A 27,340-nucleotide genomic window follows, 5' to 3' on the forward strand; every position below is an offset into this window, starting at 1 on the left:
GCGGGGCCGCGGCGGGGCTCGCGTCCTCGCGCGAGAACGGCCCGCGCGGCGCGTCCGGTCACGTGCGCGCGCGGGGCCCGGGCGCAGGCGGCGCGATGAGGGTGAAGGTGCTGAGCCGCAACCCCGATGACTACGTGAGGGAGACCAAGCTGGACCTGCAGCGCGGTGAGCGGGGCTCCGGGAATCTGCTCTTGGCACGGCCCGGCAAGCCCGGCCCGGCACGGCCCGCCCGGAAGGGATGAGGCGGCGGCGCATGAGGGAGGAAGGCAGGAAGGCGTTCGGGTTCTCGTGGTCCGCGCCCCGCCCCGCCGGTGCCCGCCAGCAGCGGGGATCGGAGAGCTCGGGCACCGAGAGTGGCTTTGGGCCTCACTCCTTCCGGGCGCCGGGAGTTTCCCCCGGGTGCCGGTCCCAGGCTGGGATTCGCGTGCGGTGCCTCGGCGGAGGAAAGCTTCCCTTCCCTTCCCTTCCCTTCCCTTCCCTTCCCTTCCCTTCCCTTTCCCGGGGGCTGGCGGAGCCCGGGCTGGGAGCGGCGTCAGAGCAGGAGAGCGAGGCTGGGGCTTTAATCATGCTCTGGTACCTGAGATTGCGATCACTATTTCCGAGGTTACCCTTTGCAGTTTTTTACACTTAATGCTGTTTCGTCCCTGGTGTATCTAGTTCTGCTTCTTGCACATTTATTTTTAAAACTGCCAAAAATTGTGCGTTGATTTTACACACAGAATAATAGAGTTTTTTATGTTGGATGGGATCTACCTCTAAAGATTTTCTAGTCTAAGCCCCCACGGCCTGCGCTGTGGTGAGCAGGGACATCTTCAGCTAGATCAGCCTGCTCAGAGCCTTGATGGGGCATGTACCATCTCTCTGTACAAAACTTCTTACTGCTATCTGGTCTAAATTTGCCTTCTTTAAGTTTAATACTATTACTGGTTGTCATATCATAACAGACCATCTAAAAATCTGTCCCCATCTTTCTTATAGCCCCCTTTAAGTACTGAAAGGCCACAGTGAGGTCTACCTGGAGCCTTCTCCAGGCTGAACAAACCCACCTCTCACAGCCTTTCCTCACGGGAGAGGTAGTCCATCCCTCTGATCATCTCTCCTCTGGACCTACTCCAGCATGGATTTCTAATATGTGTTCTTTCTGTTGCAGTTCCAAGGAACTATGACCCTGCATTGCACCCATTCGAGGTTGCACGAGAGTACGTAAGGGCTCTGAATGCCACAAAGCTAGAACGTGTGTTTGCAAAACCCTTTCTTAGTTCACTTGATGGCCACAGAGATGGAGTTAATTGCATGGCCAAGCATCCAAAAAGTTTGTCTACAGTGCTGTCTGGAGCTTGTGATGGAGAGGTAAGCTTACAAACCACAACAAAGAAGGCACATTTCTTATTTTCTTTCTTCTGTATTTTGTTGGATTGGTTGTTTGGTTTTGTCACACCTTAATTTTCTGTCTTTATTCAGCATGTTACCTTCATCATCACTCAGAAGGTGAAACTTTTTGCTGCTCTATAACTCTGCCACTGTACACTGCTCCCCCTGAAGAAGTTAAACTGTCAGATTAGCTAGGGGGAAGAGGCACACATCCAAAAACTTTTTGGAATAACAATTTTTCATACTGCCTAAAAAAGGCTAACCCTATATATGTAATTGTTTATTTTACATAACTGGTATAAATAGCAGTCACCACTTTAATTGGAACCAGCTGCAGAAAAAATTATCTGTCTTTTTTGAATTCCTTGTCTTTTCTCACCCTTCCATTGCTGATTTGATAAAGTACTTGAATACTTTAAAGGTGTTTTCTGGGCATTTGGTTGCTTTCCTCTTTTTATAGAGAGTGCCTATGTCACTCAATAGTATGAGGGAGATTAAATTTTTCAGAGAGAAAATGCTATGAAAATTTAGCCAGATTTGTTACCCACTGATACAGGGAGTGGAATACTGGATACTGTAAATATATAAAAATATAAAACCTGACCTCCATTTCTTTTTTGTCTTTCTTTCAATGAGCCCAAAAGCTTTGAAACTGAAACTTTTGTTTCAAATAAAAATTTCTATACATTTCTATTGCAAATGTAGTACAGCAACTGGACTGAAAAAATTCCGTTGGTTCCAAATTTATTTGTGCTTTTGTTTTAAAGGTGTATTTTTTTGCTAAATTTATAACTGCTGCTGCTTTTAGCAAGCATTCTAGTTCAAAAATAGGAGAGTGCAAAATGCAGAAAGTATGCAGCTATCAGGGGAGAGGGTGGGAATGAAAAAGGCAGTTTTAAAATTATTTTTCAAGAAAGAAATAATTAGTTGAATGTTAAAATCTGACCAGTGTCCAAGCCAACTCTGCCATTACAACATATGTGATATTCTTGAATTGTGAACTGCAACTGTGGGCTGTAGAAAGCTTACAGAATATTTACTCTTTTGTTTTTGTCAAACAGGTTAAAATTTGGAACTTGACCAAACGACAGTGTATCCGCACTATCCAAGCCCATGAAGGCTTTGTTCGGGGCATGTGTGCCCGTTTCTGTGGTACATCCTTCTTCACTGTAAGTATTATGTGTCTTCCTATCAGTGCAGCAGCAGAGAGTACCTGTTCACCATCTGTTTTCCACTGAGAAACTTACTCTCTGCCATAGAATATTTAAATATTGTATGAATACGCTTATTAAATGTGTTGGTGAACCTGACAGTTCTATTTACAATGAAATTTTTTCTGATGCTTTAATATAGATGTCATTCAAGACCATCAAAGGGATAAATACCAAAAAATAGCTGACAGATGGTCATGTAATTAAAACTTAAGTAAACTAGTTTTCCTTAAAGTAGTAAATGGATTATGTTTATTGAAAGATGTAAAAGCATGCTAAAAAGTAACTGTTTGCATATACTATGATTAAAATTATCTGATTAAGGTAAATAATTCTGTGTGAATAAAGCTTTATTAATTCATAGCAAGCACAACATTCAGTTGCATGTAAACTGCTTGAAAATAGTATGTCTTCCTGTTGGCATTAAAACAGTTCTAAGATAACACAAGAAGGAGAACGGTTTTTGGAAACTGAAATGTCCTAAGGTTGTGCTTTGTTTGAACTGATCATAGAAGAGGCATTATCACTGCAGTATATTTATCTAAGGTTTCTACCAGGTCACAGGGACAGTAGTTGGGATATAGGGAAAGTCACAGTAAAAATTCTAAGTGGCTCCAAGTTAGTTACTTCCCTTTTGACAATCTGTCTGCCTGAAAATTGAGAGAGGGAGAGAAGAAACAGTAGTAATGCAGTTGTGGAGAGGAAGATAAACTTGTAAATCTAACATTTTTTAGGCCTGTTAGCATGATCCAGGTCACTGCACAGCCATGCAAAAGCTTGTGCTGGCATTAGTGCAAGAGATAGAACAAAATTTAGAACAGGCACCCAGAGCAACTGAAGTGGAAAGCCTTTTTTAACTGATTGCAGGCTCATCAAAGTGACTTGGAGAAGGTAATTTGTGGTTTAGGGTATAAGTTCATTAAAAATCACAAAATGTAGCCTTACAAAATAGCCTTCATTCCAGCTCACCTTTTTCCTATTCAACTGTCTGTTTCACAAACTGGAAAAACTTTGTGGATCAAGGTAGATAGTGGAATAGGTGAGGGAAAGGTGGTGATGGGATACAAGTGACAAACTGAGAGTCAGTTGCCTGCTCACAAAAGCTGACAGATCCCCAGACAATCCCTGAGCAGCAGCCACTGTGGAGCCAGCCCCACCTCCTCTTTCTGTTCCCAGTACTGCAGCTTTTATTGCAGAGCATTGTTCTATGGTATGGAATACTCCTTTGGCCAGTCAAAAACATCTGTCATACCTGTGTCCCCTCCCAGTCCCACCCCAAGGCTGTTTGCTGGGGGGTGAGACAGGGATGGTGGAGACTGCAGGGGCAGGAGGAAATGCCTCAGCACCCAGCAAACACAGCTAAAGCCTGGGTGCTGTATCAGCACTGTTTCAGCCACAAATCAAAGAAACCCACAGTTCCAGGTGGGCTGCTACAAAAAAATGTTCACTCCAGCCAGACCATGTACATATTTTAATAACACATTGTGACCAGGAGAGCTACTCTTTAGCTTGGAGGTATAAAATGGAACAGTGAACGGGCAGGAGGAAGCATTTGTGTATGTCACAGAATATTTTTTTTTTTTTAAGGATTCCTGTATTTAATTGCGTAGCCCATCTAGCAAAATAAAAGGGGATATATTTACATTAAAACTGTGCATGATTTCTCCAATATTTCCAGGTTGGCGATGACAAAACTGTGAAGCAGTGGAAAATGGAGAGCCCAGAATATGGAGAAGAAGAAGAACCTATTCATACAATTCTTGGAAAGGTAAGTAATCTATCTGAATTTTGATTTTCCCAGACCTCTTTTTTTTGAATTAAGTTTGAATAATTTCTTACCTAGCTTTTGAAGGAGAGAGAAATAGTTTGTTATCACCTGTTATCATAATGAATGATGTCAAATTTTATCATGGCACTTTTAAAGTATCTTCATGTTTTTATTATGCTTATTTTACATTTAACCAGAAAGGACACCTCGAATGCCACCAGAGACTGCTTAGCTCTATCTGTACTAATTATCCCTTTTCTGTAAAATGGTGACATTTCTTTATTATCTCTTCAGACGTGTTAGTGCTGAGTCTACATTAAATAACTTACTTTTTCATGCCAATACCTCACAACCATTCAGTGCAAATTACTAACTTTTCATCTTTCTTATTGACAAAAGCAGTCTGAAAATATGTATTTTGGCCCTTTGAAGTTATGATAAGCTTATGTTAGGAAAAACACTATATGCTTCTTTCAAATAAGTAGTTTGAAACTCTTTAGTTATTGCTATGTCTGTGGAATTCATTTAAGTCCCCACTGAGCTGGGGACTTACGTTGCATTCTTAAAATTTTCATCTGCTTTAAAATCAGCCAGGATTTTGTAAATACCCCTTTAGTGCCAACTCCATTGTAAATTAATGACAAATGTTTACATGCACCTTAAATGAAAAAGAAGGCTTGCCTGCTGAAAGGGGTGTATCCAGTAAAACTTAGTTTCTGGTAGCACTGATGAATTAATTTTCAGTAATATAAGTGAGAAAAACCATGTGAGACTCCATATGCAATGATTTTTTGGGTTTTTTTTTTCTAAATGAACATACTTGAGTATTTATGCATACAATTGGTTTTTTAAATTTTTGGTTTGTTTTTTGTTTTTTTCCCCTTAAAGACAGTGTATACAGGAATTGATCACCACTGGAAGGAACCTGTTTTTGCTACCTGTGGCCATCAAGTGGACATTTGGGATGAACAAAGGACAAGCCCCAAGTGTTCTCTGACTTGGGGTTTTGATAGCATAAGCAGTGTAAAATTTAATCCCATTGAGGTAATGCTTGTGTTATATATTGGAAATTATGTATTTTTTTTACAGTATGACACTATCTTGATTTTTTTTTATCCAAATTTAGTTTTTATGTTTTAATGGAATGTGTAGGGAGATGTATGTGTAGATTTTGATGGTTGTATTATTTTGGAATGCAGTACCATATAATTTTACCTTCCTATCTTTTGTCTCTGTTAGTCTGGGAGAGGAGAAACAAAAGCAGGGCAATCTCCATTCTGTCCACAACAATATGTACGTGGTACCTCAGTCATACAGTGTGGCAGTTAAGTGGCTGTGGAGCTGACAGTTCATCTGTTCCAGTATCCTACTACCTGTGACTGAGACTTCTCACCCTCTCCATGGCAAAATACTTGCATTTGATCTTTTACAAAACTTGCTTTTATACCCCTTGATTGGGCTGTTCTCATAGAAATTGTGTTTATGAGGAATTGTCTGCTAGTTTTAAAATAGAGGGCTCTGCATGAATTCTGAATCTTTATGGGGAAACCTATTGAAAATGTTTTTGCTGAGTAATTAGCTGCAAAGAAAAAATGATAAATGCGTTTCCTTGACTGAAAAAGAAACTCATGACCAGCTTTGTGAAATAGCTTAGGTATCTGATGTAAGCTGTTAGCCACACTCTAAAAGTATTTCCAAGACTATACACACTGATTTTGGTTTTTTTTTCCCCAGACTTACCTTTTGGGAAGCTGTGCTTCTGACAGAAATATTGTTCTATATGATATGAGAAAATCAACTCCATTAAAGAAGGTAATGTTTTTCTTTTTAAGATTAATTGCTGATGCTGATAATCATACTGAGTATGTTAATAGTCTGTAACTGTTTGTGACAGTCAAGAACAGGAAGCTCTGAATTCTGAGTTCACTGAGTTTTCATTGTCTGAATCTTCTGAGTTTGCATTGTTTAAATCCCAACATTAATTCAGAGGTAGAAGGGCTTTTTTCTGCATTCAGACAGGCTGTCATGCTCACTCTGTTTTAATTCTTGATCAAGTGCCTGACCTGACAGCAATTTCACAGTAAGAACTTTATGTTCTTGTATTGCATTCTGTCTGTCTATGTGCGATTTCTTTTTTTTTTTTTTCTTTCTTCCTTGCCAGAAGGAAACAAGGCAACTTCACCATTGGAGAGCCTTGCTCTGCTCTTGAAAAGATGTTTTTCCTTCAAAGGGAGATAATCCCTTCCCTATGCACCTACCATGACCATTCAGAAATCCTTTGCAGTGTAATCAAAATAGTATTTGTATGTGGAATGTACCAGTGATGTAAAGATTCCTATTTAACAGAATATTTGCATTTATTTAGATAAGAAGCCAATAATTCATGCACACTTATCAAACCTCAATCAAGTTCAGTAGTTCTGAGCCCCAGAACTATCTTAACAATATTCTTCTTGAAGTACAGTATTCTGGCTTGTGAATATGCACTCAGTGTTCTCTTGTGTTACACACTGTCTGTAGTGTTATTGATCTGATACACACTAGAACATCAAAATTGTATTTAGTTGTAAAATGATTGGTGTTGTCACAGTAGTCTTTCTTTCTCTCCCTGTGCCCCAACAATTTTTAGTGAAGTTTCACTTGGGCTACTGATGCAGTGCTTATAAAAAATTGTCAGTGATGCCAGGTGAAGACCTGAATGTTGAAATGAACACAGCCAAGTTCTGTAGAGCTGCAGTTACAAGGTCAAAGGATGCACTTTGATCCTTTTTGACCTAAGTTTGAATCTAACAGCGTTTTGCATTATTTATATGCTAAATGTATGACTGTACATACATGTGCATCTAGAATTCCTATAGACTGTGCATATGTTTGTATTTGTGTATCTCATGTAAGCAGCATGCTGAGATGTGTTTCCTGCTGTAGGAATCAAACACTGGTTAGTATTTCCTTGGGCACAGTACTGGGTTTCCTCCTGAGATAGAGATAATTCTGCTGTGGAGAGGAGATGAAATGCCTATTTCTGCATTGAGAGCTAAGAGCTCTAGAACTCTTAAGAGCAGGGTTTTGCTTACGTATGGGCACTGGTTTCTGGCACTGCTGTGCTCCTGGGATTTGATCCACAAAGAAGTTGGAACTCAGTGGGAGTCCCTTCATTAGTGGAAATAGGAGTACAGCTTCTCACATCATGAAGCATCTGTTGCCCGCTGTCCTGAGTCTGGGTTTCAAAGCCTTAAGTTTTAAAAAGGGAGGGATGAGATAGTGAGATGCTACCTAGATTCAGAATAAGAACTAATCTGAAAAAAACTGGGAAAGATGTATGAAAGCAATTCTCTTGAAAGATAAGAGGAAAATGTGTTGGTAGACTTTAAAAGTTATTCTTGTGCAACCTGTGGGATCAGGAAAGCTTAGGGTGTTTTAAAGATAGACTTTAGCATTTAAACAGCTGACAGGAACTGTGTTTTCTCTTGCTTGTTACATTCTTAGGTGTTCATCTCAACCAAATACTTAGTAGGTAGTAAAGGATGACAGGTTAATTATTTGGGGAATGTTTCTGTGTTACAGTAATTTTAGCATTTCCAGGCTGACATTATTTGTAAGCAACTGTTTGCAGTTAAAATAAAGGCAGAGAACCAAGTCTTCCTGAACTTCACAATTTTGACTTAATAAGGACTTAAATTTACCCATTTTATAAGAAGATGTATAGTAGATTAAAAGTAGCAGTAAAAAATGGCTCTGGTATGGGTTTAGATAGTTCTGAAATGCCATTTTTTATTTACAGCAACCGAAATGACTTCCAGCCCAGATTGCTTTACACAGTTGTTACTAAACCAAATGCTAGAACTGTAGAGACAATCTCATTTCTTAGGCACTATTTTAATTCCAAAAGCCACTGCTGAAATGAACTGAAGGCTTGTAAATTTTGGTGAAAAAGTAGAGATTCAGAGCATGACAGAACTTGACTGCTTTTGAAAGAGCTGGATTTTTTGGCAATATTGAAGTTATTTTGTAACATAACTTAATTTTTTTTTATACATATGGTGGATTAACATTAATTGTGTGTTCATTTTGCAGTGGCTGATGAACTTGCATAGGAAGGAATAAAGAACAGTCCTTGATTATTAACTTTCCAGTTTTGTGCAAGATCTGTATCTAGGACAATACTGAAATCTGAGCAAATTCTAGTTGTCACATTAGTGTAAATAGGGCACATTTCAGTGTCCACTTTTTAAACTAGAGATTGCTTTTGAGATCTGATGATTACATTCAGCTCTGATTGCATGCACTTCCTGAAAATAAGTGATGTTCTGCAGCACAGACTTTATAATGACCAGGATGGTATCACCTAGCAAATGAGGATTTAGGGAGAATTAGGATTACATGAATAGGCACACATTCATTGCAATCTTTTGAAGGGGTGTTCAGTAAAGTCATCAGTATTAACTTGTTTTGAGACAGTGTTCATTACTGTAAGGGTTAAAATTGTACAACTATATTCTGAAAATTGTGTGTGTAAATTTATGGTGTTTGGTGTACTAAGCCAAGAACAAAAATGGGGTTTGAGTACCATAGCATTAAACACCCAAATTTCAGGATTTTTAAGTAGGATTATAGCTGGCCTGGAGCATTGTAGAAAATCCTGTTTAGACTTGCTCAGTTTAATAAGTTGCTCTGTAATTACACATCCACTTTGTGTCAGGCATACTGTATAGTTGTTATTTTTGAGTAAATGGTTGGACGTTCCTCTCAGAGCCAGCAGAAGCCAAAGCTGCTGTGTCTGGTGTGTCAAATGACTTCCTGCCTGCCTTGCCTTGTCCCATGGGGGCCCAGCTGTCCTCCAAGGTGGGGATATCCAGCACACAGCTTGTTAATGCCTCTCGCTAGTCTGCAGTTAGCAGAGTAGAAGGGTTTTATTAGGCTGTTATCAGCTGCCTTCTTCCCACTCCAGGGCCAACTGGCCTCTTTGTTGGCCATATACTTACAAGCAGCAAGCAAATCTTACCAGTGTGTGAGGAGTGATTCACTGCTGATACAGTGATAGTGCTGAGTAGGTGAGGACACAGTAACTTCTGTGTACATTGCTTGGCACTTCTGCAAGAAATGGCAGCTGGCCAGGAGAATTTGTGACCTGCAATTTGAGACATAAAATAATGAAGGGGTAATAACTGAGAGAACATCAAAGTGGTACAATTGCTTTGCAAATGCTGGTTCACAGCTTCAATTAATGACTATATCCTTTGAAATAACCGTTTAATTAGGTGTGTCTATAGATTACTTAACTAAAGGTTCCTGTAAATAGGACAGAGAATTGAAATTTTTCGAAGTTCCAGATTTGCTTGATGACCACTAGCAGGTTGCCATGTTAAATGACCACTTGGAAGAATTTGATTCTGAGATGATTTACAGAGGAAGATGTAACTGTTGTGTAGCCCAAAGCAGTGAACGTGTAATGAGGGACAGGAGGTTGTTTGGTTTGACTGCTAACACTGCTGAGGAAACATTCTGTCATGTACTATTCCTCTGCCATAATTCTCTGTCTACAAAGTGCTTGTCTTCAGGGGTGTGTAGGAAGTTTTGAACTACAGTGAATATTTTACAGCCTGTAACAAGGTAGCAACGTGTAACTGTATTGCAGGTTATCTTGAACATGAGGACAAATACACTGTGTTGGAACCCTATGGAAGCTTTCATTTTTACTGCAGCAAATGAAGATTACAAGTAAGTGTAACCTTGCTTTTTGGTAATCATGAACAGGTTATATTTTTCATCTGTGTCTTGGTGATTTATGATCATGCTAAAATAAATTTTTAAAAGACTACTGAAACTCTAAATTTGAATTGCTTAATAGCCTAGAGAATTCTAGGCATACTGATTTTAACAAATAGGAATTGATGATAGACTGCCTCTTTTTGTGTGTGTCAGTACTTGAGAGGTAAAAAGTATTGTAACTTAGAATAAATGCAGCTGAACCAATGCAAGGGCCCTGGAAAATAACTACTATTGGTCCAGTCTGAGGCAATATAAGTGTTTATTTTCTTGCCAGCTCTTATGAAGCTTGATACATTGTACTGATCAGCTATTTTGATGAGAACATTTCTTAAAAAAATAAATTAATCTTTTGTGAGACAGTTCTGGAGACTGCAGTACTTATCCTTTCAATGTCTCGGAGCAGTTTTTTACTTTTGAACAATACTATTCTTGCGAACAGCTAATCTGATATTGAGAAAGCTCTTCAAAACTAGGCCATTGAAAATGTGCTCCATATCCTTTTTTCCAGGAAGTCAGTGATCTAACAATAGATCACTGTTTTCTTCTAGAACATAGGAATTTTATCACTTATCTTAAGGCTGTTTTTCTAAGGAAATGGAATCTGGCTCAGACCTTGAAAGTGGTGTTATATTCAATGTGCTATTTTTCTTGTATTTATGTTATGGTATGGTGAAACTATTAGACTGCCTTAATCTGTTTATAAGTCTGGGGTTTTGATTCATGAATTTGCTTTTTGGCTGGTTAGGGATTTTAATTTTTTTTTTCTTCCTCTTGCTAAACTAAAATCTGTAGCTGTTGCTGTCAGGGACAACTGTCCTCTTGCAGCCTAAAGCATTTAGAATGCAAAGGCAAATGCATATATCAACAATGCATATACAAGTATTTGCATATGCAAAGGAAGGTGAGAAACCTGGTGAATTAAATTTTTTTAACATAATTCCACTAAATAGTATATCTTAAGTGGGTTTCAATAAATGCACATCTGCTTATTTGATGATCTATATACAGTGATTATGCCTAGTTTCTTTATTCAAAAGGGGTAGAGGTAGGCCTTATCTGAGCTTTGAAGTCCTTAAAGGCAAACCAGCTGTGGTCCAGCAGCTGGGTGTTTACTTTTAACATAATGCTTTTCTGAACAAATTTAACAAATTCTTTGCTGAACTAGCATTTCCATGTGTAAGGACCAAGATTTCCCTGCACTCCTAGACATGCTACACCAAGCTTTCCTTGTACTTACTTATTAGGCACTGGCCTAAGATAATTAGGCAGTAACAAAGGGTGCCAACCAAATGGAGCATTAGAGTGGACTCTGAATTACTATGAGTTCACAGTATGGGAATATTTAGAAACCTTTCAGAACTGATAGGCTTGCTATCAGTTTGAGAGATGCTTTTACAAATTCAGGGTGCATACTTATATTGGAAGATGGAGTAAAGGAGCCAGGGTGATGCCTGTAGTCTGACCCATGGACAGATGATGAAGGGAACAGTGGAGCCTATATGTCCTTTGATAGGGATCAAGAAACCTGATCCAATGACTAAATCCTCTGATTAACAAACTTCTTTCAAACCCTAAACTATGCAGTTTTCTTTCTTGTCATGCATTATGAGCTGTTTTAAGGAATTCCCTCTGCAATATGGCTCTATCCTTAAGTGTGGTGTATGTAAAATATACTGTTTACTTAGAACTTGTAATGATATTAAGCTACTGATGTGTTTATTTTAAAGCTTATATACTTTTGATATGCGCTTTCTTGAATCACCTGTGATGGTGCATATGGATCACGTGTCTGCTGTTCTTGACGTGGATTATTCACCCACTGGCAAGGAATTTGTGTCTGCCAGCTTTGATAAGTCCATCCGCATTTTTCCTGTAGACAAAGGTCACAGCAGGTGAGTAGTTTTGCACATTTCTCTCTTGCTGTCATTCATTCCAGTGACTTCCTCCCAAATCCTCAGAATTACTAATTCATTCATTAACATCTCCATTGGGGCATTTGCTTCCTGTGAGTGTTGAAGTCTTACTCTCTCAGTAGCTTGAAGCTGACAGCTGTGTAGGTGAGTTAATTCTGGAGTATGGATCAAGAATCAAACTACTTAACAAGTAGCAGTACTTCCAAAATATGGAATTAAAATTAGGGTGGATTATTGTGCTCATTTATATTTTACCATGGTGAATCGCATTTGATTTCCCTGTCCATGCATCTTTAAGGTTTTTAGGTTGCTTTATACTGTTTTTGTCTGTCACCACTTAAGTTTGCAGTGTATTACAGCATTATAGTATTTGATTTCCTAGGGATTGTTTTCAATCTATGTGGATGATTACTAAAGACATTATATAAAGTAGATTGCTGTATGAATTCCTGAGGATCAGTTTGGTGATCTGTTTTTTTTTGTGATCTGTTTCAGTTCTCTTATACATTACCTTTTGTTCATATTTTGTTAACCTGATTTTGATTTGTAATACAGTGCTTTGAATACAATTCACATGGAAATTGTTTTTCATGTAAAGTTTCATAAGTCAGTGTATTAAATACTTTGCCTGAGTTCAGATTGCATCTAGTGTGTCTCCATTGTGTTTTGTTTTTCTTTCAGTTTGATGAAAACTGAAGCAAGTTATCTGATCTTTCTGGTATCATTAGATCTTCATAAACTTGCCTTCATTATTCTTTCCTGTCGGTTCTTCCTCCTTTTTCTTTATTCTTAACTTTATTTTACTTCTATTTGACTTCCTCTCTCCAGTCTTGTCACCCCAGAAGGTTATTACTAAGTCAAGTTCTAGATAGTTTGAGGCTGAACATGTTGAAATACTGGTTGGTGAAGGGGTGTATTTTTATTATTGATTGATGAAATTGTGCATGCTGGGCTGTTTGTGCTCCTGTGCTGCATTTAAGAGTGGGAGGGGTTATTTGCATTCCCTCTATATCTAATCTTTAGTTTTCATGTTCTTTTTGTCTTGCTATATTACTTTATGTGTAATTAGGTAGTGCAATTTCTTTGTAGGTTTGTTTTTGTGTTTTTTCTGACTTGCATTATTAAATGTGGTTAGCAGCTTCTTTGTATGAATTAATAATGTTCACAGAAGTGGTGATATTCAAAGTTAACACATATCACTGAGAAGAAGTTTGCAGACCCTGTAACACAACAGTAAAAGGCTTTATTTCACACTTTAGCAGATTGCTGCCAAGGCCTATGGAAGAGGTTTTTCTCTTTGTCCCCACTTTTTCACATATTGTGTTATAGCAATAAATCTAGTGAGGAGAAGCCATACAAATGAAAAATTTTGTCTCATGTAAGCTGATTAGAGTGTTCTGGTACACTTAAAATTCTTTGGTAGCTGGGCTTCTTTAGAACTGCACAGTTTATATTAATCTCATGGAATGGAGAAAAGTCTCTAAATAGAAGATCTGATCCTACTTGGAAAACTGAAAGGACAGTTAGGAATATCTGTAAATAAGGATCCTGGTGCTATTCTGGTTTTTACTTTTGATGTCATGCCAATCTGCAAAACTTCTAACTTCAATTGCGTTCGATTTTATTTTTAAATTAAAATTTAAATAATGAAATATTTCAGCCCTAAGAAATAAAATTTATTATGAAGTTGATTCAATTTAGTGAATGCTTAGTAAACAGAACTGTATTTCTGTGCAAACTTCTAAATGACAGATCCAGGTTATTTGGCCATCTTTTCTGTTTTTTCTGTCCCTGAAAAATGATATTTAATACCTTGTGATGACAACCACAGGATAGGCAAAGGCTGCAAATTCAAAGCATGGAAAAGAAAAAGGATTTAGTTCCCCAAAGGTGGGTGAAGACAAGCTTTGTTACTGAGTTACATGGTAGAAGGGAGGTAAACATAGAAATTCTTGTGAAAGTGCAGATGTGCACATGTGCCATGAAACAGTGAAAAGCTGATGTGAGTATTAATGTTTTCTGATGGCATTGTGCTCAGTCTTCCAAATAGTTGTTCTTATAGAGTATTGCTTGCTGGTGAATTAAGATGTGCTTAAGCTTATTAAATCTTATTTATTCTGATATATTGATTTTCTTTTCTTTTTCTCACAACCACTTTGGCTCTACCCCAGTCTAGTTTCTCTATAATACTTGAATAGATGTTGTTTTCTATGTTTCTTTTATTTTATTACTTGGGTTTTCCTTGCAAAAATAACTGAGTGGATGAAAGAGAGTAAGCTGTAGTGCATGACTGCTGCATCAAAGATGTGGCTATTGGTAGACAATAAATAGGCCTTTTTCCTTCTTTTCAGAATGCTGAGAAATAACTAAAAAAGTGGATTTAATTCTTTATTTTTATACCAAAAATAAAATAATAGATTTGTTTTATACATACTTAATGAAAATTAGACAAGAGTTTAACTTAAATACTGATTTAAATGTAACATGGAGAAACATTTTTCTACAGCACTTGTTGAGCAGGAGTCTGATCAGCAGAAATTAAAAGAGAAATGGGGGTCCATTTTTGGGTAAAGGAGGGAAATCACAACTCAGAGAGCAAATCCATTGCCATATCATAAATGGACAGCTGGATTCTTTGGTGCCTATTTTTCTTCATTCTCATTCTGTAATACTCTCAATGTAAGAGTGTATTAATTAAAATTATTTCTGAACACTTTCATACTGTTTCAGATGCATTTCCTACTGTATACCCTTAGCATGTTTTGCAAAAAGAATTAAATAATAACTCTTTACTAAAATTTCTCAGAAAGCACTTTTTTAAAAAGCATCCTTTCCAAGGTGGTCCTTCATCAGTATTTTTTTTGTATTTCTATCTATAGGAAGATAGGATCAGCACAGTGTTTAAAAAAGTCAGATTTTTTAAAAAACAACAGCAAGAAAATGTAAAAAAAATTGCCTTTGTCAGAATGCTTTCTGCTATTTGAAAGATAATGGTGAGAAAAGTGATGATAGATCATTGAAAAACGTTTCTCTTTGCTCTAGGGAGGTTTATCATACCAAACGAATGCAGCACGTCATCACTGTAAAATGGACCTCAGATAACAAATACATTCTGTGTGGCTCAGATGAGATGAATATTCGCCTGTGGAAAGCTAATGCTTCTGAAAAACTGGGAGTGGTAAGAGTTGCATTTTGCTTTTTTTTATTATCACAAGATGTTTGGGGATTTTTGTTATTACAAACCAGTTATCCTCTTCAACTTTAAAAACTTGTTTATGAAGGGAAGCTGTAAAATTATAGTTTGGCATTTGTGTTTAATTTGCAGATTGACACATGCAGTATAGCTCATTGCATTTACTGCAGCTTATAATAATAATAATAAAATGACATGCCTCATTATTGCTGCACAAGATGACTTTTTTTGGTCTTGTTTAATATTAACAATAATCATCAGTTCTGTCTAAACTAGATTCAAATTTTTTACCTGTGCGCTAATGGTTAGAATTCGTTCTTTACCACTGGGAAAAAGGCAATAAATTTTGTGTAGCCATATTTAAGTAATTCTGTTGAAGTTTATAATTACTAGTTCTAAAGATTTTGTATGGCATGTGACAGTGTTCATTCATGCAGTTTGTTTGTTTAAAAAAAGAATAAAAATTGTAAAAAATCCATGTTGTGATAAGCGTATGTATTATAAAGTACACTGCTTGCACTGATGCCTAGTTTGACACTGAGATTGTTGTTAACCTGTGTAACTCAGATACCAAGTGGGCAAACTGGGGTGGTGTCTGATGTCCTCTTAATTCATTGTAATTCTGTTTAGTCAAGGTGTTCCTAGTATGAGCAATCCCCAGCCTCTTTGGATAAGTATTTTCAGTTATAATTGTTCAAATGTTTATATACAGACAAAGCCCAAATGTTCCTTTCAGTTACCAACTGCATAGATTCATCTGCACAGTTGTGTCAAAGTATTGATTGAATTTGGCACTTTGCTAGGAGTAATCCCTTTATGTAGCTTTATATTGTTATGGTATTTTGGAGGTGCTTACACTGCCTTTTCTGAGCCCATCAGCAGAGCTGTCAGATAATGTCTGGGGGAATTTTTGCTTGATCTTGTGAAAGGTAGTGGGGAGAGGAAAGAGGAGCTGTGATTCATGGAAGATTGTGGTACAGCTGAGATGCTAGATCTGTTGCATACTAATGTCTAGGACTGCTTGTGATTGCCTGAAGCTCCAGCAGCTTGGAAATGTCTGTAGGAGGGAAGTGAAGCAGAGCTGGGACAGGTGGCAGGTGGAGGGAGTACTAAGGGCTACACTGGAAACAGGATAATTCAGAGACTGATGAGCACTCTGAGGCACTGGATATGGAATAGCACAGTTAAAATAACATGTACTTCTTTAGCCATGGCCCACTATAGGTCTCGGGAAGTCCTGTTAGTATTCTCAGTTTTGCTATAGAACAATAGGTAAAAAAAACCCCACAGCTTTGTGATCTTTGCAGTAATTGTGATTACAAATTACTGTTTAGGTGAATTTTTTTAATTTAAGTTTTTTAAAGTATACCTATTTTTTATTTTTATTTTTTATTTTTATTTATTTTTTCCCCCTGCTCTTCTGCATTGATTATTGGGATATTCCCATGTAGTGCTTTGGTCAAACACATAAATATCAATTCCATAGTTGCTAACTTTATAGATTCTGCAAAGCTCATTAGAGACTTTAGCATTTGTGTTGAATTTGTTTAGATAATGCTGTGTTGGGTAGAAATATTGCCTGTTTTCCTCCTGTTGTATCAGTATGCTTATGGCAACACCCTTTTCACCTGATTTTATGATACTAACTGAAACTTTTTCCATTTACTCACTATATTTTTAGTGAGAGATCGTGATGTTTCTCTCTAAGATGCTGTTCTGCAGCAGAATTGTCTGGTATTTTTGATGCTCATTTTTACTCTGAGCCCTTTGTGTGAAGGACAAGTGGTTTATAAGAATGCCACAAGTACCATTTTCACGTAGAAGGGTTCCTAATATTTTCAGATGTGAACAAAAAGTTCACTGTATTGACTACTAGATGGCATTGGCTCCTCTTATGAAAGAGTAAGGGTAATTGACTCTGGGAAGTAATAGGCAAACACAGCTACTCCTGCATTGCAGAAATGTTGCATAGCAAAAGGACAATTTAGCTATTGTTTAAATGTTCAGAACATAGACTGCTAAATGACATTCTGCTGTTTCCTGTAGTATTTGCATCAGTGAAACTGGCCGTGGATGGGCCTAAAAAAGGCACTGCTTAGTTGTGACTGCTGGGTGTGGGGTATGGTCTGCACTTTAATACTCCAGTGTTCCTTGTCCTGATGGGAATCCTGCACAAAACAGCCTTTGTTGTTTTTCTTTGTGCTGTTGCTTGACGTGCCCCTTGGAGGCTGTGCCCCCCATGTGGTTCTGCTCTTTGGGATCATTCCAGTGAAGCTTTTGTAACATGTGTAAGGCTGTGCATTTCTGTCACAGCACTTGGGTTGTCAGCTCCAAAGAGAACCAAATCAATGACACAGGTCAAGTGACATTTGGCTTATTATTTGATTATTTTGCCCTGTTTTTTTGGGGGGATTTTTTTGGTTGGGTTTTTGGTTTTTTGTGAAACTGAAAATCCTCACATCTTTTATTATCCTATCATAGAAAAATACTTCACAACATCAACAGTCATCTTAGGAAAGCAAAACTATTTAGAAATACAGGAAGAACTTAAAAGAGACATAGTGTCTTATGTAGAAAAATTGATCTCACTTCACAGGACAGAGATGAATTTGTGAAGAAATACATTATAATAAGAAGAGAGTATTTCACATCCATGTATCTTATGTGGGAATGTGTTCAAGCATGGTGTTGTTGAAACCGTGAATTTAGCAAGACACAGAATTTGAAACTATCTAAAGTGTCTATAGATCTTTAAAATTTTTTAGAAGCACTATGGAGTTTTATTTTTCCAGATGTTTAGAGAGCAATTGTAGCTAATAGGACTCAAGAGTCTTCATGGCTTATCATGCTCTTGGATATATCTTGGGAATGTTGCTTGTATTCAGGCAACTGTGCAAGTCCCTGTTTGATCCAGCCTAGTAGTTCCTGTGATTCTCAACAATGCAACTATTAAGGACTGTTTTAGCAGGTTCCACTGTTTTTCTTTAGTATCTGTATTTAGAGTATTGGTGTTCTTTTTTAGAGTATTGGTGTTCTTATCTTCACAGACATATGCTTGCTTATTTTATAAATGTCCAGTTCTTCCACAGTCTGTGGCTATTTTTTGAATGTTTTGAATATTCAAAGCTGAACATTCAGTAATTCTGTCAGAAGTGTCAAAATATGTCTTAAATGCTTAGTTGCTTGGTCTGCTGTTTTTCTTTGCTGAGAAGATTTGATTGAATGACTCATCCAAAGGTCACTGTATTTCTGATATAAGGCTAAAATCTTGCAATACATTGTATTTTAAGATGGATTTTTTTTTTTTTGTGCTGGGGGTGGGTAGAAATCAACATCCTGAAAGAGAAAGAAAAATAGTAATCAAACTTTTTTTTTCTTGGTGAGTACTTAGTTGTTTTTTGCATTGCTGAGTTGCAGGGAAGTTATAGTGAATATATAGTACTCATGTTGTGGCTGGTGAGCATTTATCCAGTTGGAAAGTTGTACTTTCTGAACCATAGCCACCCGAGCAGTCATCAGTTCTGACATGCATGTTTCTTTTGGGTCTTAATGTATTTGGCACTGCACTCATTATTCAAAATCAGTGAAACATGAAAGAAAGAAGAAAAGTCTCTGGAGGAGCCAGAGGCATCTTGTGTCTCTACTCCACTGATGATTAAGTCTGCACAGGTTTTACGTAGGGGTAACAAAACCCAAATATCTGTGTTGGAGCTACTGCAGTGTTTGCTTCAAAATAATTTTCTACATTTAGCTTTTAGTAATTTTCATTAATTGATAAATATGTATTATTAAATAGGATGTAACAAGTGTTATTTTTAAAGCAGTGAACATCTATCTCAGCATGCCCAGAAGCAAAACTCAGCTAAGACTTGAGAAACTCTTAAACTGTTCAAATATGTAAAATATGGCTTGTTAAGTCTGTTTGATGCTTTTTTACCTGTGCTTTTGAAGAAGTGTGGAATTTATGAGAAGGTAAATTATTTTGTCTTTTGAGGAGGAAAATAGAGCTTGGTCTGAGTGGAAAGGCTGAAAAAGTTGTCAAGTAGATTTCAGTTAATATCTTGTACAGTTAATGTAATTGATTGACAGAAAGGGATAGATTAGGTTTCTCTGAATTGCACTGAAAGTAATGAATCATCAGTAAAATTTGTAAAAGCTGTATTGCTCTTCAGTCTACTGCCACATTAAAAACGAAACTATACCTGCACTTCTTACAGTTTGAATTCTTAGTAACATTACTTCTGTAACAGCTGCAAAATTTTGTTTCTGTTACTTTTATGAATTAGAGCAGTAGGTTAGGATGTTTAGGATTTTGGTGAAACTACTGATGAGTGAGTGAACAGTAGTGGAGCATAGATTTACTGCTTTCTTTAAAAATGCAGAAATACCAGATTTTGAGTATGGGCTAGTAGAGGTAGGAGAAAGTGCCATTAGAAATCTTGGTTTTAATCTAGCAAAGTGCATTAGCAGGAGCACATCAAAACTGTCTTAAGCAATTGTTTATCCTTTCAATCTGTTTCTAGTATGTGGTTCCATTTTCTGAGATAATGCTGATAACAAGCATTACCATTGGGTTGAGGCATTCTCTTCATAGTGATTTTGGGCTTGTGATTCAGTTCACCTGTAACTTCAGCCCTGGAGCTGTGATTTTATGCTCTTAACATCCATATTGCCCTACATTACCTTTCTGGTTTGCTTTTGTCATCCATTTAGAGGTAAAGAGATCAAAATTTTTGGTCCAGGAAAGAATGAATAATGAACTTAATGGCAATGAATTTAGAAAGATGTTTTCAGCAGAGGAATAGAAAAATAAATAAAGGCAAGCTATGGTGTAGAAAATTTCTGGGTTATATCTGGATTCTAAAAATATATTGCATCTGTGTTCTTGCCTGCCCTAACCAAGAAGGGCAACCTGAAGAGTGCAGATAAACATTCATTTCCTATTCTCATGCTGAATTACAGAAGTCTTAATAGTGTGGAGTTTTAAATACAGCCCTCTTGAAGAGGAGAGGTTTTTTAAGGGTAGTTTTAGCTTCTAATCAGGGCTCTGCAAAAATTCTTACTTTCCTTCTGCTTAGATGGAAAAATAAGCAGTCTGTGTCATCAGGAGGGAGGAGAAGAGGCATGGGCAGTTTACTCGAGGAGGCATTTTCCTATTGCTGACAACTTCGTTGCATTTAAAGAGTTCTTTTTTCCCTTTTTTCATCCTAAATATTTGCTGTGAAGTCCTTCTGTGGTAGTGACACAAATCAGCTGTGTTTCTGCCACATAATCTTCATTTTCATTGTGTAGGAAAAAAACTACACATTCATTATTTGAACAATTTATTATGTATATTAAATTGGAGAGTGTTCTAGTCCCTATAAATGAAATCTCTAACCCTGCAAATCATGCTGTGCATCTTCTCCTGCCCAAAACAGAGTAGGAAGTAACACTGCTCTCTTGAGCTGTTCACACTGACCTTTGTAAAGTGACTTGCAAGAGAGAGTTGGAATCCAGTGTGTTATTCCAGTGTGCTTTCTTAGCTCTCTGCTGTCTTTCATAAAGGAAACTTGTCATGGCTGCAGAGTTTTCTTTAACCATTGTGTGGATGAGGGTGCACTTAGCACAGCCGGGTGTATTGGCCGCTGGCATCTGGCAGTTGGGTGGAAAGTCACCAGCTGTGTGCCTTTCTCTACACCACATTACCCATAAAAATGGAGTCAGGCTCTACCACCTCTTAATCTATATATAATTTTAAATAATGTGTCCTGGATGTGTCTTTAATTTACAGATTCACCTCTTGTCTGTAGAATCATCAAGGTTATATTAAATCGGCAGCAATTTGCTCTTCTAAAGTTAAAGGAAAATCATTGCATTTAATTAAAATAAAGCTGTTTAATTTGGATTATGTTGGCAGTTTTCTGCAAAGTGGGAACACCTGGGATTTACTAAGAGTGAACCAGCTATTCACAGGCTGGCTCACAGTAAGGAATTTCGGTAAAAGGGGGAGAGAGATTTAGTGGGGTAACATGTAAAATTTACACAGTTTCAGAGGCCACAATGAATGTGAGTAAAGCAGAAGGATTTGGATTTTATGGACAAGAGGGTGTGGAGAAACAGGTTACGAGCATCATGTGTCTCTGATGTCTGAATAAGAATTTTTTGAGCCATGAGCACCTCTGTATCTGGTTTCTTTATTGTCCCGAATCAGAAGCTCCTTTGTGGTAATTTTTGTCAATACTTGTTTTCAGACCATTTATGGTATTCTGAACCAAAATCATCTGAGTGTGATATTTATTTATTCAGAATTCATTAAAAATTCTACCAGAAGTCATGCACAAAAGTGATCTCCAGAGTGGAGAATAAAAAGCCAATTGCTGATTTCAAGAGGAGGGGGACACATATCTTGTTATATTATAAGTCCAATTTCCAACCGTGTGTGTAATGAAGTTGTTGGTTTTGTTACTGCTTTTTTTATTAGCATCAATTTCTGTCTTCTCTTGAAAGTTTGTGACACTGAGTCATTTACAAAGCTGAATAAATAGAAGTTACTTGAACTATTATTTTACTTTTAATATTTTAGGAGGAGATGTTGTGTGACATAAACATGGGATGGCAAAAGACTAGTGCCATGGCTTAATTGAAAATATGAAGGATTTCTGAGATGTCTGAAATATTGGAGTTAGAAAGTTTGTGTGAATGTGTTGGAAAAAGAGGATGGGATTATTATCATCCTGTACTTAATACTAACAGATTTTATTTTATATGAAAACTCACTAGACTGAAATGCAGCTGAAATACCCAAAGATCCAAGCAAATCCAAAATACATAGAGATTGCTATTCCTCGTCAAGCAATGCATGCTTTAAACAAAAATACAGGAAACATGGGTTTTTTCCTTTTGATAGATAAACAGTAGGACCAAAGGAAAAAAGGCTAATTAAAAAAAAATCTTCTGTAGATTGGCTGTCAGGAGAAGCTGTTTCTTACTTTCAGTGTTGTTAGTGGTGACTTGGACAGAATTTTAAACATGAATTAAAATTTAGTCTGTTGTGTCAATACCAGCTCACCTGTATTTCATGTGTTTGTGATACTGGGCGTTTTTTAGCTGCTTGATGAAAGTTGGAACTCCCTGTGTGCCATAAAGTCAAACTAATACTTGAAATCTGATCTGTGCTTTATGCTTCCCAAGGGATCAGGGTGCTGGGTAAGATTTAGGCCACCTGAAGAACTGTCTGTAAAGCTGGTCATGAAGACAGTTCCTCTATAGCATTTATAATTACATTGGCTAGTGATTAAAATGCCTAAAAATATTAGCTTTAAAATGATAACATTTTGTATTTGAGCAATGGTATATTGTTGGAATTTTAGATTTTTTAATATTTACCTATCCATGTCCTGAAGGAATTTGCTGGAAGGAAGCCATTTGAATGAAAAGTGAAAATTTTGTTTTGTAGAGGAGATTGACAGTTAAATCCCTGTTGTTTTATAGCATGCTTGTCTGTGTCATTTTCCCTGTAGCTTGCACCTCGAGAGAAGGCAGCTATGAATTACAATCAGAAGCTGAAGGAGAAGTTCCAGTTTCACCCCCAGATCCGGCGCATCGCTCAGCACCGACACTTGCCCAAGAGTATTTATTGCCAGATCAAGGAGCAGCGGATCATGAGAGAGGCTCGGCGGCGGAAGTACGTGTTCCTCTTCTGCTCTCTCTCCTTTCCCTTCCTCTTAATAGAATGCATCCCTGCAGTGCTGCTGTGGCAGTGCTGTATGGGAGTGGTAGAGCTTTGAGCATCTGAATGAGTGATCATGAACTGCCAGGTTGATTATGAGGAGAACGCAGATGAGTGCCAGTGGCAGTGAGGACTGGCTGCTGCCCAAAAGCACAGTGAAGACATGGCAGCAGATACCATGTTGGGAAGAGCCACAGAGCTTTGTTAAGCATGATGTGATGCTCCATTGCAGTGGAAATAGGATGGACTGTTCTGGGGTGTATGGAGGGATTTTTGGTTTTTGATTGGTTTTTTGTGGGTTAGTGGTTTTGGCATTTTTTATAATGCCAGATTCCAGGGGGCATGTTTTATTCCACCTGGATCATTGCCATATTGGAATTTCCAGGAGTAGGAGGTGGCATATTTTGCTGTAGCCATTGAATTAACAGTTAAGTGGTGGGTCTTTGTCATCTTTATTAACTGGTAAACTCCACAAACTTGAGCAGCTGATCCTGTTGACATGAAAATCAAGCTGAGCTCCCAAGGAAAGGCTCATTTGAAACTTTTCTAAATTAGCCAACTTCAAAGTTACTTTCAAAGGATGGTCCTTCTTCCCAAAGGAGCATAGGGCTTTTGGTTATTAGAAACAGAGCAATTCTTAACTTTTTTTGTTTTCTTTGTAGGATAACTCCATTAGCCTGGGGAGGAAGACATTATTTCTTAAATGTTTGTGCTGACTACTGAGTTTCATTTTTCTGTTTTATTTCTAGGGAGCTGAATCGTCGTAAGCACAGCAAGCCGGGATCTGTGCCATTGGTGCCAGAGAGGAAGAAGCATATTGTGGCAGTAGTGAAATAATTGTTTTCACATGTACAAAATAAAAGAAAAATGTCACTATTAAAAGAATACACTGTACAAAATTTGATGGACTTTGGTAAGACAGCATATGTTTCCAGAAGCATGACTTTTCTTCCAAGTTTGTGCATCCTGTGACTTCTCAAGTCATCATCTGCTTTGAGTAGTCATGGGAATTTTCCCTGTAATCTTTTTTTGCCATTTTTCTGATGTTACTGGCCCAACACTGCCTATTGCAGTGGAGTTTGACCCTTTTGATACAAGCAGGTAACTTGGTGGATAATATCTGTAATTCCATTCTATTCCTTGGTACTGTTACTACAAAAAAAGGATGTAATAGGTTAATACTCGTCAAAGCAAAAAACTTGCTCCATACAGAGTTACAAAAATTGTCTTTACGCTGTCTTTTTAAAAAAATTTTATTTAAACAAATTTAATAAAGTGACCTTAAGCAATGGACTAGATTTTGATTATTCCAACTGTCTGGATTATACTGCTTATAGTACAATATTATTTTTCTTTTATCCAAAAAGAAATTCAACATCTGTATATACAGACATCTGTAAACATATTTATAATTCTACTCTGTCTTCTTAACTATTGTTATATAACTTGACCAAACTTCAGACTGTTCAGAAGTTGCTAATATTGATGATTACTTACTTGAATAATTTTTTCTCTTGAAACCTTGCAAAATCTGGATGAAAAATGACATCAATTTTATAAACCACAGAAACTCCTTTGGATGAGATTTATTATAAGCTTTCTATTTTACATTTATAGAAGAAAAATGGAAATTTTACACTTTACAAGGTCTCTGTAGCCCAAAGTTCCTTTACAGTTTGCCTGGGAAACATGTTGCTTCGTTTCCAGTGGGATAAACAGTCTTCTACTGAAGCTACCAAGGTGATCAGAAAACTATGCTGGAATTAAACTAGGCTGTCTAGACTGAAGAGAGACACGAGAATATAGCAACTGTACTTTTGCTTAACATCATCTGTACAAAAAGATCTTTTTAAGTCTTAACCCTACAGTCTGTAATGATGCCTTGCCCTGAGCTTATGTACAAAAAGAATTGATAAACTCAAGTAGAGTAAACTTAATACTTAATTTTTTTAATCTGGAAATTGAGCACTTGGAGCACTTGCCTTTGGATAGTATCCTGTTTAATATATCTGCTGACACTAATCCATATGTATTTCTGGTTCTTACTCTTTAACTTGTCTCTTGCAGTACTGTTTGTGCAAGATTCCTGAATCATCATGGCAAAATTATGGCTCTTTGGTGATAAGAGGCCATAATGTAACTTTGACTCTCTGGATCACTTACCTTTATGGGGTGATGCAGGAAGAGAGGCAGATCTGAAGAGCTATAAGTAGGATGATGAGAAGAAGTGGAACAGATCAGGAAATAGGCTGATGCTGGCTGTGTGCCTGTTGTACTAATACAGTGCACTCTGTGCCAAATACAGTTTATTTTCTTCCTGAAATACTGAAAAAATTGAGGGAGAAAATGCAGTCCAAAATATGGCTTGTGACACAGCTGTAGTCAAGTCTTGCACGATTTGCAAAAGCAGACTAATCTCCTGAAAGATGATTAAAAATTTTCATCCTTGTCAGTTTTGCATGAGTTGAAGTTGTTGATTATTGATTTGTTGAGTCATGGTAACCTCTGATGCGAACAAGCCCTGCTGCTTGGAATTTATTGGCTTTGGTGCAGAAGTCTGAATGCAAGGAGAGCTTTCAGTCTGAAGTTGGTTAGGTTTTGGTGTGGTATTGGTGTGGAGCAATTGGCCTGAGTTGTGTCCAAAGGATCTCCTCGTGTTCTAAGACCTTGTGAACTCTTGCTTTTTTCAAAGAGGACCTGAGTGGTGCAACTCAAAGGATCAGGGTTGGCTAAAAGTTGCTAGAAAGGTTGTAACTATGCTGAAAAAAAGAATTTTAACATTAGGACAGTTACTCAGAGTCTGTGCATTTAGTTATGAATTCCTTTTCCAAAATCTTTGGATATATTTTTACACAGGCATTGGTCTTGGTATCAAGTGGGGCACCCTCTTAGCATCCCAGGAAAAAGTCTGTTTTCCAAAGTCAAGTCTTGCTGTGACTTCTAGAAACATGCTAGTTGTAAAATCAGTGTAGATCTGAGCTTGGGCTTTCTGGTTGGGAATCAGTCATTTGGAATTTTGCAGATGGTGGTTTCAGTCAATCAGTTCAGAGGATCCCTGAACATGGATTTGTGCACTCTTGGGCTAGCTGCTGTTGATTTATCCCTTTGGAAATCCTTACAGTTTGACATTTTTTGTGGTCATCCACATAAAGTACATAATGCCACAATACTCAAATACATTTATTTAAGTGTTGTAGTTGGCAGGTGGTGCTTGCAAGAAGTGCTCATGTAAGTCTGTTACAGGCCATTGCTGAAATGGCTTAGAAATTAAAATAAAGGAGTTGGAGCCCTTAATCACTTTTTATTTGCAGGGATTTTTATTATTTTTTCCCCTCAGTGATTTCAGAGGTGTAATCAGACTTCATCTTAGTCACCTTAATGGAGTTACCTAGATTTATCAAAGTTATTGTATATAAAAGGACTATGGATGCATGCATCTGCATGTATGTGTACCCAGGTATATAGAGAATAAAGTCCTTAGTACCAGATAAAATACTGAAAATCTAAGGAAACTGGTAGTGTTTCCCTTTAAAATTTTGGTGTCATTGATTAAAGAAAAAAAGGAAGATGACGGATTATTTTCTAAACCAACGTATTGCCTACAGACCTGTTGATTAAAAAAAAAATAAACAACAAAACTTCTGTGTATGTTCTTTCTTTGGGAAGATATTTAGCAGTGTTTTGAAAGAAAAATAATACCTTTATTGCATCAATACTTAAAACAGTATTCATAGCCTTGGTGAGTTTAGCTGTTCCATGATACAGCAGCTATGGAGTCATCAATGTTTTATGTCCATTCTATCATAGCCAGACTATGTAATGAAACAGATATTTGAATAAAGTAATTTCTTTTACTCTCCATATGTTACAAATAGCTAAAACAAACTAAATGACCATTCAGGTGTGGAAATACATAAACCTTTCAGACCAACTGAAAATTTCAACAGGAGGGGTTTTTGCCTGTGTCTGTGTGGCCCTTCTTCACTTTGCTCATGGTAGCAGAATCCCCTGGCTTTTGGCATGAGGGCTTTTTTTATTTCCCCTCCCAAGCTAAAGGACTCCAGGCTATTGTGATTCCTGTATCATCAAGCTTGTAACAATATAAAACAATAGCGGTGTGCACACCTAAACACAATGCAAACAATAAATACTGCCAGCCACAAATCCCCAGGGGCAGAGTGCAGTGCCTGTGTTGGCACCTGTGCAAACAGAGCCTGTGCTGGGTATTGCTGCTCCACCCTCCTCCTCCAGCTGGCCAGGCTGAGCCTCACCTGTGGTGTGGACACAGCTGCAGTGCAGCTCTGCCAGACACTCCAGGCACTGACTGGCAACCAACCCATGTTTCCCCTTTGCAGCCCCTGGACCTTCAAGTTCCTCAGACATGGTCCTGCTCCAGGGATCATA

At 37.6% G+C, this 27,340-nt stretch overlaps 1 protein-coding gene across 1 annotated transcript; it reads left to right on the plus strand.

Annotated features, from left to right (window-relative positions):
• Positions 1–7: 7 nt before the first annotated feature.
• On the plus strand, positions 8–26,795 carry DCAF13 (DDB1 and CUL4 associated factor 13). Its single transcript, XM_079301407.1, has 12 exons — positions 8–165; positions 1,151–1,350; positions 2,433–2,540; positions 4,261–4,350; positions 5,239–5,394; positions 6,085–6,162; positions 9,986–10,068; positions 11,847–12,011; positions 15,075–15,210; positions 22,728–22,891; positions 23,686–25,548; positions 25,582–26,795. Exons 1-11 carry the CDS (start codon positions 96–98, stop codon positions 23,771–23,773), a joined length of 1,338 nt encoding a protein of 445 aa, XP_079157533.1. The 5' UTR covers positions 8–95; the 3' UTR covers positions 23,774–25,548; positions 25,582–26,795.
• The last annotated feature ends 545 nt before the right edge of the window (positions 26,796–27,340 follow it).

The sequence above is a fragment of the Erithacus rubecula genome (genome assembly GCF_903797595.1).
Source record: "Erithacus rubecula genome assembly, chromosome: 3".
Taxonomy (NCBI): domain Eukaryota; kingdom Metazoa; phylum Chordata; class Aves; order Passeriformes; family Muscicapidae; genus Erithacus; species Erithacus rubecula.

Excerpts from the sequence above, each read along its gene's own strand:
- DCAF13 (XM_079301407.1), top strand. The coding sequence starts at position 96 with ATGAGGGTGAAGGTGCTGAGCCGCAACCCCGATGACTACGTGAGGGAG. Across the intron at positions 4,351-5,238 it reads TTCATACAATTCTTGGAAAG|ACAGTGTATACAGGAATTGA; the intron begins GTAAGTAATCTA and ends TTCCCCTTAAAG. Across the intron at positions 5,395-6,084 it reads TAAAATTTAATCCCATTGAG|ACTTACCTTTTGGGAAGCTG; the intron begins GTAATGCTTGTG and ends TTTTTTCCCCAG.